At 39.9% G+C, this 12,220-nt stretch overlaps 1 protein-coding gene across 1 annotated transcript; it reads right to left on the minus strand.

The window, feature by feature from the left end:
• Window positions 1-940: 940 nt before the first annotated feature.
• Window positions 941-8,663, minus strand: Ghsr (growth hormone secretagogue receptor). Its single transcript, XM_004834603.3, has 2 exons — window positions 7,818-8,663; window positions 941-5,403 (listed from the first exon to the last, which is right to left on the minus strand). The coding sequence occupies exons 1-2, from the start codon at window positions 8,611-8,613 to the stop codon at window positions 5,099-5,101; spliced, it is 1,101 nt and encodes a 366-aa protein (XP_004834660.1). The 5' UTR covers window positions 8,614-8,663; the 3' UTR covers window positions 941-5,098.
• Between the last annotated feature and the right edge of the window lie 3,557 nt (window positions 8,664-12,220).

Consider the following 12,220-nt stretch of genomic DNA (forward strand, 5'->3'; position numbering starts at 1 on the left):
TCCTTTTCCCCTTTCCCTCCCACCACCCCTACACCTTTGGACCTTTTCTTCCTATTTCAAATTATATTTAATGAATTCTTTATTCTTAGACATTTGGATTTTTCAGATTCTCAAATTATAAATAAGATGCAGTGAACACTATTGCTTTATCTGCACATAAATCTTCATGCTTCCCGATAATCGTGTTACCACATGAATTTATCAAATCAACGGCTATGCAAAAGTTTGTAAGCGTTTCGTGTGTACTGTCAACCTCTTCAGGATATGTGCACTGCTTGATAATCAACTTGATGGCCCCATGATGAAAGCTGGTTATGAAATCAGGAAACGGTGAGTCAGGATTGACCCCAGGGTCTTTTGTGTTGGGATGTACCTGAATACATGTTCTGGACATTAGCTGGGTAGTAGAATATTATAAAGACCATTCATTAGCAAATAAAATTTGACACCTTTATTGTTCCTCTACTTTTAGTTTTAAATTTTGTTGGTCTCTTTCATCCATATGTCTAGAAGCAAATGTCCAGGTGAGGTACATAACCTAGTTTTAAATGTCTTTTCCTCCGACCATCATCAGTGAGCAGCTACTGAGTACTACGGAACAAGAACCTTCCCGGGACTCAAAGGTACTGAACCCCGGCACAGGCTCATTGGCTTTGGGCAGGACAGTCTGTAAGGGTCAGAAAATGGTGAGAACATGGGATCATAACCCAGTACAGGGTTCCCTGCTCTTCTTATTACTTACAGGAATTGCTTCATACTTTATTAAATGTTGGAGCACTTAAAGAAATAAAATCGCCTAACACAAAGATCCCCTTATAATTGCAAAATACATATTTCAGAAATTTAGAAAACAAAATAGAACTAAATCTATAAACCAAAAAGAAGCAAAACATCCCAGATACCAAGGTTTATAAACTATAAGTGGAAAAAGTCAGTGGTATGCTTTTAAAAAGGTATTTATTAAGCAACTGTTTGGTTATGGACACTCAAAAGAAGGAAAAGCAATGCCAAGTTTCAGGTACATGAGAACTACAGTAAACTTAAAAAAAACATTTAGGAAATCTTACAAGGAAAGAATAAAAAATCAAAATATCATAACATTTCTGACACATGATGGCAACATAAATCAACCAAGTACAGCATTAAGCTCTATACAGAATACACCTTACATCAGTGAAACAATACAATGTTTGGGTACATTTACAGGATAAATTGTTTTCTACTATACTAAACCTAAAGTGCTACAAGTGAAAAATATAAATGGTGGTGCCGTTTGAGCCAGAGACATGTTTTGGATTTGCTATGTTAAAACCTCAGGAAGTCACTCAAACTGTTCTTCCTCAATACTTTCTCTGAGGCTGGGGAAAGAGGAAGTTTTCTGGAAAGAACATATGTAAACATTTCAGCAGAACTTTCTGAGCATTTATATGATGCATGCTTTTTGAAGGTGTTAGTATTTTGCCAGTTTTGTGGGTAATTGGTAGTGCTAAGCAAACGTATATACAATAGTAAGCATAAAATAATAATTGAAATTCCAATAAATAGCCAAACAAGTTGGGGGGGGTCATAACCATGGTAGGCTTTTTTTCCTTAAGTATGAGAATTCTGTCCACCAAAATAGCTAGCTACTATCATCCTGCAAGAGTTTGACTTCAAAAAGAGAAACAAAAACAAACCTCATCCAAATCTTCCTCCTCATCTACTTTAAACTTAGATTATTGGCAGGAACCGACATGACTGAATTCGTTTATTCTGAATAAATAAGTCACGTTAGGAAGGAGCCTCTATCACCAACACATTGCTTTATATTGTTTGGACCAGCAGTTTATTTTCTGGTTAAAAAAATATTTATGTTATCAATTCACTGAAATAACATTTGTCACTAATCACTTAGGTTAATTATAGTCGTAACCATTCTGACTAGTGTTGCAATTTAAATTGCAAAGAAATCATAGGACTTATTAACTAAAGAACCATGTTAAACATGGTTTATCTTTTAATGACAGTATTTTTCAGTTATATTTTTTACAAGAGATACAGTGTTTCTGAAAATAGAACGATCTATTCTATTCACTTAGACATTGTCACTAGAAATGTTTATGTATGTAAATATGTATGTCACATTTTAAAGATGTACACACTTGCTTAAAAGACAAAAGAGTGTTTTTCAGGCACCAGTCTTGCAAAAAATCTCACAGTTTTGTTTTTTTAATATGAAATTCAAGTATGTGGATAAATGAAAAAGAAAAACATTAGCTAAAATTGTTAATGTTAAATAAAAGTTGCAAATTGTAATAACAGGGTTTTGATAAAAGCATTTGCATGAAAAAACTGGAATTTTAAGTCAAATTTTATTCCAACAACCTTCATTGCAATAAAAAGTTGACTATAAAGTGATATTTAAGATGTGGCACTAGAAGTGTTTCTAAATTTCATGACTACAAAGCCTCCTGTTTTAAATAACTCACAGCATAAATGTTTTCTTTAATTATTAGAAAATTAAAGTAACTGTTGCTCAGGCAAAAGTTATTTGCTGCAGAAAAAACAGCCCAATCCATGATATTGAGACAGTATAAAGTGGGGGAAAGGAAATGGTACATAACCAGGAAAATGGAAACACAGGAAGATTATTTTTAAAAAACTTACTTCCTTACTTTCCCTACATTAATGAGAATCCTTTAAAGTTTGCCTGCAAATTATACAGGTTCACCTAGGAACAGTCCAGTTGAAATTCATTTGGAGACAAATACACAACACGGCTGGATGAACAACCCTTTGAAACACTGGGGAGCCATTTGATACCATTCCAACTGGAGACGTTTACCTCTTAATTTAAAGATATTTATCAGTTAACTACAACAACATAACATTTAAATAATTGTGAGTTCACTAAGGATAAAGAAAATCATTGGCTTATTAAATAGCATACTTATACTAAATGTTTGTGAAATGACAGACTTAGAAACAATTTCTCTCAGAGTGATTTCCTCTTTTCCCTGAGTATTAAACAATATATGGAAAATAATAATATAAAGAAGTTACAATGTGTGAAGAAACAATGGTTTGAGAGGACAAATGCCAAGATCCCTTTCTCTAAATATATCCTTTGAGCTCCCAGACTGACCAGTGAAGGACAATGGTGGTCCTTGCTGAAAAAAAAGTATTCCCTCAAAATGAGTTAGGCCAAGACTACAGGCACACACCCACAAAAGAGGGGTATTGGCCAGCAAGGAAGATGAGCAGTTCATTAGAAGCTGGATTTGTTCTCATGGAGTTAAATGTATCAGTGTACTTTTTAAAAACAGTGATGTACTCCTAAGAATTAACTGAGTAATCAGCTTGTTAAAGTTCTGCATTTAGATCAAATAGATGGTGCAGTTCTAGTGTCCAAATGGATTTTAGAAGTATTTCTCCAGAGAAATAATTTTAATTATTATTGTCTTGATGTTTCCAAAATAAATTATATCAGTTAATTTTTTCACCATGATAATCTTTCCTTTTGGTGGATGAAAAATAATCATGGCAGTAATTTCCTAAAATGGCCTCATTAATTCCATAGTTAAAGCAATACATTTATGTAGAAACTGCTTATATGACTTAGTATTGCACAGGATTATAAAGAAATCAATTTTAGAACAGTATATTTAAATGCAAAGGACTGACTACATAGGGAGAGATGCCAATATAAATGAAAATCTTATCTTTCTAACCAAATGTACAATATTTAGTTGAAGCTACCTACTCCTTAATTATGATTAAGAGGGAGACTAGGTATTCAAGTAAACTTATGTATCAGATAAGCAGTGGAATGTAAACAACAAAACTAGTTTTCAGACAAGACATAGCATAGACATTTTGAAATAACTGACTGTGAGATTTACAAGGCTTGAATGTCAATAAGCAGTAGCATTTGTGATATTCTGAGTCTTTCACGTGGACCTGCCTTAACCATTTGAAACACTTCTGTGTTCATTCAGTGTCCTGTCATAATTATTCTTTCATTCACAAACCAGTCTTATAATTGGCTTAAGTACTTTTGTTAAGCCAAATAAGATGGTTTGGGAGTGTCTATGGTTTTTATGAAATATCATTTCCTGAATGCTTAATATGTAATTAGATATCTTTAAATGCATCTTATACATTCTATTCCATTCCATTCAAAGCATGAACAATAGGGCATTCAAGTGTGATTTTTAGAATTCATCATTCAAACTTCTGCAATGCTAATTCACTATAAAACAAGGTAAAGCGTATTTATTTTCAAACACTGTATATAAGATTGTTGATAATTTTGTATATACTCTAGACCTGCTCTGTTCAGTACAGTCACCTCTAAACACATTCGGCTGCTGAATACTTGAGATGTGCTTAATACAACTGAAGAACTGAGTGGTTAACTAATTCTAGGTTCAAAAATCTGTTTTAACTATGAGAATTTTTAACTTAAATTGTTGAATCTACACTTAAGTTGTTGAATCTACTTTTTTACTCTTAAACTTTATGAAATCTAAATACATCAGGTATTACTGATAAAACTTAATGTCCAGCTTGGCCATAAGTTGGGTGTTAAAAAGACTTACTGTGAAAAAAGAATGTCAAGCTCTCATTAATCATTTTATATTGATATTACTTATCTGCTTTGCACTGTGTCTCTTAGGCCGCACTACTCTTGAGCTTTTAAAAAATTGTTAAGTTTTATAAATCGTGTTTTCAATTTTTTATTTCAATGTTATTCTTTTAGTTAAATAATTTTGATCGGTGTGGGAAAGCAAAATTTAAATCTACCCACCAAGCAGGACCCTAAATGCCCCCTCTGCAGCTCCCCCTTTCTCTGAATTGCAAAGTCCTCATGAGCACCAGCAGCAGAACATGAAATTATAGGCAGCGGGAATGCAGGAAGAGTGTATGAAGGAAGTGAAGGTGTGCAGTCGAATCAAACTGCTCATACCCTACAGGTTCTGTCTTTTATTTCCCCCAATGGCTTCTAGATCAGTGTGTCCCTAATCCCCATATTGACCTTCAGCTTCTTCCCAAGTCTGCTGTGCTATGGCTTCCATTTCGAATAATAAGCGATGACTGTGTTCAGCAATATGTTTGGTCATGTGTTAATGCTTGACTTTGTCCAGGCTCTAGAGCTTTCGTCTTTCAGAGTGGAGAGCTTTCTCTGGGAGAAGGATTCAAATCCCAGAAGTTTGAATACCGCCACTCTGTACTTCTTGGACATGATGTTGTACAGGATGGGATTGATGGCAGCACTGAGGTAGAAGAGGACAAATGACACCAGGTTGCAGTACTGGCTGATCTGAGCAATTTCCAGGGACCCAGGCTCAAAAGATTTGGAAAATAAATATCTTCCTACATGGAAGGGTAGCCAGCAGAGGATGAAAGCAAACACCACCACAGCTAAAAGGACAATGAGGAAAAGATCATCAGTTCAAGAAATGTGCAACAAAAAACATTCTATCTTTAATTACATATGCCGTGACCACTGAGAAACTCTATGTTCTGTTCTTGTCATAGAGCAATAGTAGGTTCTACTCTTGTCCATTCCTTAATTTTAACAAAGGTTGAGGCCTTCCAGAGCCACAGTTTGACAATTTTTACTGTTGTTTTAGTTCCAGTCATTTCTATTTAAGAATTTGTTTACTTATTTTGTGATTGAGGTGACACACCGACTCAACTGACAGCCAATTTGTTCACAATAATCCACCATTTTACATGTGTCAAACACAACACAAACATGTATGCATTAAAGTTGTATTCAACCATATTTGTGAACCAGAGTTTCCTGGGGCACTTTATTTCTAAGAAATGCAAATTTCTTGGGTACAACATAGATTTAGTAAATTAAAATGTACAAAAAGGAGATGAGGATATCTGCCTTCTCTCTCTCTTTCCCGCTGTCGCTCTTTCTCTTCTTTTTATTCTTTCTTACTGACTTCTTTTCCTTCCTTTCATTTTTTTTTTTTTGGTACTGGGGATCAAACTCTGGTCCTTGCGCTTCTGCAGCAGGCGGTGAAACCACTGAGCTAAATCCCCGGCCCTCATATTATTTTTTGTTATGGTCTTGCTAAGCTGCCCAAGCTGGCCTTGAACTTCTGGACTTTAAAAGGTATGTGCCATTATACCAATTTTTTTTTTTTTTTAGTTTTACAGATGATTCCATATGTAGTTAGGATTAAGAACCACTGAGATGGATGATTCTATATAATGTACAGTAGATATAAGTAAGATATGAAAGGTCAATCAATTGCTTATCATACAGCTAAGTTTTTACTTTGCCCATATATTTTTTAAAGACTTCTACGTTTTCAGATTAAATTTTTAAAATTCAAAAATTAGAGGTAGGATAATCAAAGTGTTTTAGCCCTGGTACCACACTCCTTTAAATTGTCAAGGAAGAAAATGAACATTGATGAGGAATTTAATGGGTTTAAAAATTGGAGGAAATTATTAAACTTACCCTCAAAACTAAGTCCCACAGTAACAATTTAACTGCCAAACAGCAGTGTGAACTCATATGCAAGAGTTTAGTCCCCTGGAGGACACAAATAGGTTTGCAATTTATGAGTCATACTGGAAGAGTCAGGGGTCTAGAAAATAAGATCTGACATTCCTTGAATGAACTGTATAATTTTAATATGCAGGATCTAGGAATTATAAAATTGTAAGTATGAAATCATTCTAGAATAACTTCTAAGAAACATTAAATATGTCAATAAATATGAAATGCTGATGACAATGTTCAAATAATAAAATATACACACTCTAGCTTTTAAAAAGTGAGTAGAATTAATATTTTGCTTGCATAAAATCACATTTGTATTACTTCATTTGTACCAAACATATCCTTAAAGAAGTTAATTTCATGCAATAAACATTCAGCACACTTCCCTTGTGGCCCTGCATACAGGTTTTCCTGGGGCCCATGAGAGGAGGGGTGGTTCTTCTAGCTTCCAGGGTCTACTTTTCTCCTGCTGGGGTTCTGCCTGTCCTAGCTTGTCCTGCCTTTCCATAGCCTATGCCACTCGGAGAGACAGGCAGTCACAAAAATAAATAAAAAGAGACCCAGCACTGATTTGACACTGACATTTTTAGGAAGCCACATAAGCAACAGCTGAATAAATAGAGTTGATGCAATTATCTGAAAAAAATTCAGGGGAAAAAAATCCTAAGATTGAAATAAAATGAATACTCTAACAAAATCATGTTTTTAGGTACATTCACCATTGAATACTTTAGCCATCTAATGCCTGCTTTTCTTAATGCAACTTTCTATCCACGAACTCAATTTGAGGTACGAAGCTTAACTTCTTCACCTTTAGCGCGCGTAAGAGACCACAAGACTTTCATAAAATATCTTAGTTTCGAAGCAAGTTTTTGGGGTCATATAAAATTCATTTGGGGGAAATAAAACCATCATGGAGAGAAAGAAGATAGAGGAAGAGACCCAGAGAGGCTAAAGATATCAAATGAAGGAGGGGGGGGGAGGGAGAGAGAGAGAGAGCGAGGAGAGAGAGCGAGGAGAGAGAGCGAGGAGAGAGAGAGAGAGACAGAGGAGAGCGAGGAGAGAGGAGAGAGAGGAGAGAGAGAGAGAGAGAGAGAGAGAGAGAGAGAGAGGAGAGAGAGAGAGAGAGCGAGGGGAGAGAGAGAGAGAGAGAGAGAGAGAGAGAGAGAGAGAGAGAGAGAGAGAGAGAGAGAGAGAGAGAGAGACCAGAGAACGACCTAAGAAATAGAGATTGGGCTGGGCGGGAAGGGAGGCAGGGGAAGGGCCAGTACCCAGTACCGCAAGCCCGAGGGCGCGCGCGGCGACTCACCCAGCATTTTCACGGTTTGCTTGTGGTTCTGGTCCCGGAGCGAGGAGCCCACCGCCGCATCGCCGCGCCTCCTTCGCCACAGCTTCCTGCCGATGAGGCTGTAGAGGACAGTGAGGCAGAAGACAGGCAGGAAGAAGAAGACGCTGGACACCCACACCATGACCGTGAGCAGCCCGGAGCGCACCGCGAACTCCGTGGGGCGGCACTCGTTGGTGTCCCGAGGGTCGGTGCCATTCTCGTGCTCCACCCCGACGAGCACAAAGATGGGCCCGGCGCTGCAGAAGGCCACGGCCCAGATGACCAGAATGACCAGCTTCACCCGGCCCTTGGTGACCACCACCTTGGCCCGCAGCGGGAAGCAGATGGCGAAGTAGCGCTCCACGCTCAGCGCGGTGATGGTGAGCACCGAGGCGTAGGTGCAGCTCTCGCTGACGAACTGGAAGAGTTTGCAGAGCAGGTCGCCGAAGTTCCAGGGGCGGTACTGCCAGAGGCGGACGAGGTCGAGGGGCATGCAGAGGAAGATGAGCAGGTCGGAGAAGGCCATGCTGGACAGGTAGAGGTTGGTGGTCGTGCGCAACTCGCGAAAGCGCGACACCACCAGCATGGTGAGCAGGTTGCCCGCGACGCCCACCACGAAGAGGGCCACGCAGGTGGCTGTGACGCCCGCCAGCAGCGGCGCGGGGAAGAGCGGCAGCAGCTCGGCGGCCAGGGAGTCGTTGTTGGCGGGAACGTCCCAGTCGGGGTCGGCCAGCGTGCTGTTGGGCTCCGGCTCCTCGCTGGGCGTAGCGTTCCACATGCTGCGGGCTCAGCTGGGCGGGCTCCGAGGCGCCACCGCGCTGGACAGAGCTGATCCCTGGATGTGGTTCCCTTGGGAGCTGGACAGTGCGAGGAAAGAGTGGCGCGGGAGGGCAGGGAGGATGGTGAAGAAGAAGGGAGAAGTGTGAGGAGAAGCCCAGCGAGAAGGTGCGATGAGAGGGAGGGAGAGAGAGGGAGAGAAGGAGAGGGAGGGAGAAAGAGGGAGATCCACTGCTCTCTCTGGCGCCGCCCCTTTCCGCCACCCTCTTCTCCACATTCCCTTTCCCCATCTGCCTCCGACCGCGCCTCACAGGCCTACCTGTCACCGGAGCTGCCCTGCCTGACATTCACGATGCTGCCCCAGCAACCTGTGGCACTTACGGAAGCTCTCCGGAGCCCAGGGCGTTAGCGTGGCCGGGAAGAACAGCTCACTCCAGGAACGGGGTGGGCAGGGGACGCTGGTGGAGGAGTGGAGGATGCCTTCCAGTACTCGGGCCCGGTGTCCTTCAAGAAGGGTTAGGGGTGGCGGTGAACCTGGTGGAGAGAAAAAGTGAGCGAGCGTGCCCACCTCGATGAACGAGGAGGAGGGAGGAGAGAGAGGGAGGGAGGGGGGAGAGACAGAGCGGGGGAGACAGGTGCGTACCGGGAACAGCCTCACTCAGGGTGGAACGCACTGTCTTGCTGAGAGAAGTAAGTTAAGAGACCCTAGGTTCCACAGTGAGTTGTATTAGGGCCTGGGAGACCAGAGTTGAGAAGCCCAAGCAGTTTGGACTTCTGAGTGCATAGGGGTAAGAAGTATGAATAATCCTGCCTTAAATCCCAGTCCTTTGTAGCTCCTCCAACTTGACCTTGGCAGGGCGGGCTATACGGGAGCTTTCCTCTGACTGATGTAAATGGCGGGGGGCAGAGAAAGGCAGGGAACCTGAATGAGAGAAGGATGTAGCTGACCAGTGGGGAGGAGCAGAGGCTTCAAGGAGGACACACGTCGAGGGCGCTCATTCTCTCTCTTTTTCTTTCTCGATTAAGATAGACCAGCTATTTAGTTACTGTGTTCCCTTGGGCAAGCTCTTCTACCTTCTGAGCTGTAGTTTTTTCTCTGAATTCCCAGAATGCTGTGAGGACCACTTAGAGTGAATTTCAAGGGTCGGGGACACACTAGGCACTTTTACTAATTTACATTTACTAGTGAATACTCGCTGCCTTGCTGTCATTAAGGTTGCTGCTGAGAGGCAGCAGCTGCAGGAGGTGGAAAGGAGTGGGAGGCCACCCCTACACTCACAAGATGAGTCCCCTGTGCACAGCTTGTGACTACATCTACTACCTAAGACCAAGAGAACTCACAAAACCTGGCCAGACCCATTGGGCAGCCGCGGGGCTGGGGGTGGGGGATCAGCACCACGGCTAGCGCCCAGCTCCTGGGGCGCAGCACCGCTGGCGAGCAGCTGTCCCCGTCAGCACCTTTTCCCAGGCTTTCTCTTACCACAAATCAGTGCTTTACCACACCTATCCGCGTTCATCCGCATTCATAAGAATCCATTTACCCACCGTGTGTGAGAGTGTGTACGTACTGGAGTGCGTATGTGACAGATGGCTTACAAGATTTCTTCTGCTACCTACGTTGTTAATCCTTCACCGTCCATAAGACCCAAGACTGGTTTTGTGCACAAGTCCATAAAAGATTCCACTCAGTGAGAGACTGCATGGGAGAAGGTTGATAAACAGTTTACTGGTGTGTACACTGTGTAGTGACTTGGCTGCACTGATGTTATAAACGTTGGACCAAATTGACTTTTTAAAAATTTTATGTCAAATCACTCTTTTTACATATTACAACTAAGACAAACTACCAATAACAAATTTTAAAAAATTAATAATTGAGTTTGCTAATCCCTTGCCTGTTACCAATAGGTTTATATATATGCACAAAGAGAAAATGCTAAAGGAAGTCATTGTCTAAGAACAAAATGCAGAAAGGGATTATGGGAATTAGTTTTATTATGTTCAATGCTGAGGCTCTGGCTGAGAGGTAGAAAAAGAAGAAAGAAAAACTACCAAAATTATGATAAAATTTTTACTGCAAATTTCTCTTAGTTCATTGCAAAAGAAGTTTTGTGCTAATATTAGTTTCTTTGTAAGAATCTTTTTTGTCGATGTCTTATACTCTGAGTAACTACTTTGAAGATAATGATATACAGTGAATTAACTATTGTTATTCTCTCATTGTATTGTTATGAAGTTTTGTTTTATTTTTCATAAAATTAAGAAAACCAAAATTTTCATGTTAACTAAAATTGCCAGCTACTTACCTGCACTCAACTATTTCCTAAAATATCAATAAATTTGCCTTGTGTGATCAAGAAGTAGAGATTACTACCGAATTTGATCTACTCATTCTCAATAAATAATATTTTAAATATATATAAAATTGTCCTTAAATATGTGTTTTGGGTGTTTTTTTTTTTGGTACCGGGGATCGAACTCAGGTCCTTGTGCTTGCGCATCAGGCAGGGAGACCACTGAGCTAAATCCCCAGCCCAAATATGTGATAAGGACTAGGAATAATAGATAAGTAAAACTCAGACACATCAAGTATTTATAAACTTATAGCGTGGAGAGAAAAATACAGTTAGACAAATAATTCTAGTACAGTTTTCATAGGCACATTTAAAGATACCTGTACAATGAGCTCTGCTGGAATAAAGAGAATTGAAGAACTACATAGAGATTATAGGGAAGGTTTCTCTGAGGAAGTGGCATTTGTGCTGGGTCTTAAAAACTCTGAGTTCTGTCAGAGGAAGCAAAACTTCCTCGATTGTTCAGAAAAGGGACTCAGAAGCACTTTGGAGTGAAAAAAAAAAGCTAATATGTCTTGTGCTCTAAATAGTGTAAGATGTATTGTTATGGACTCATAGATTGTTATATAGTCAATGCCTAACAATCAATTATGCTTTTTGTTTCTTTCTGATACTTACAGGATCCCATCTTTGGCCAAAGAGATCCCTTCAAGCTGGCTCCAGAATCCTTTAGACATAATTCAGATTTTGAGCATTTCCTTGTTTTGTGGCACAATGAGATGCCCGGATCTAATAAATTTCATCCTCTAAACCTAGATGGAAGCTATTATTTCAAGAATCTCTGATATCTGGGGAATTTAGAGACCTAAATTTGGGCAGTAGGGGTGGTTGTTATTGCTCCTGGAGCAAATGGATTAGGTGGAAAAAAGCTAGGATATATGTTTGCATTTTATTTGCTTTTTTAAATCATGAGATAATTTTGATGATACAGTAGACAAATCAGACACACTCTGAACAGATGGTAAAACCAACATCATCAATGTGATACAATATCACATAGTATTCCCTCTAATATTCAAATCCTTAATCTAATCACAGAGAAGCACCAGAAAACTCAAAATGAGAATTAGTCCATTTAAAAATTCCTCAGAATAAGTCAATGTTGTATAAGACAAAAAATAAAAAAGACTAAAAATGTGTCCCAAACTAAAGGGGACCAAAGAGACATGACAAATAAATAATATTTCCAGTCTTAGACTGGATCCTAATCTCCCAGAAGGATATTATTTTGTTGACATAATTAGAAAATAGATA

The sequence above is a fragment of the Heterocephalus glaber genome, unplaced genomic scaffold (assembly GCF_053883595.1).
Source record: "Heterocephalus glaber isolate CG9 unplaced genomic scaffold, H.glaber_assembly_v1.0 deba00001504, whole genome shotgun sequence".
In the NCBI taxonomy this organism is placed as follows: Eukaryota; Metazoa; Chordata; class Mammalia; order Rodentia; family Bathyergidae; genus Heterocephalus; species Heterocephalus glaber.

Bases quoted from the DNA above. Each gene is read 5' to 3' on its own strand.
- Ghsr (XM_004834603.3), bottom strand. From the start codon at position 8,613: ATGTGGAACGCTACGCCCAGCGAGGAGCCGGAGCCCAACAGCACGCTG. The intron at 5,404-7,817 runs GTGAGTCGCCGC...TTGTCCTTTTAG, and splicing joins GCAAACCGTGAAAATGCTGG to CTGTGGTGGTGTTTGCTTTC.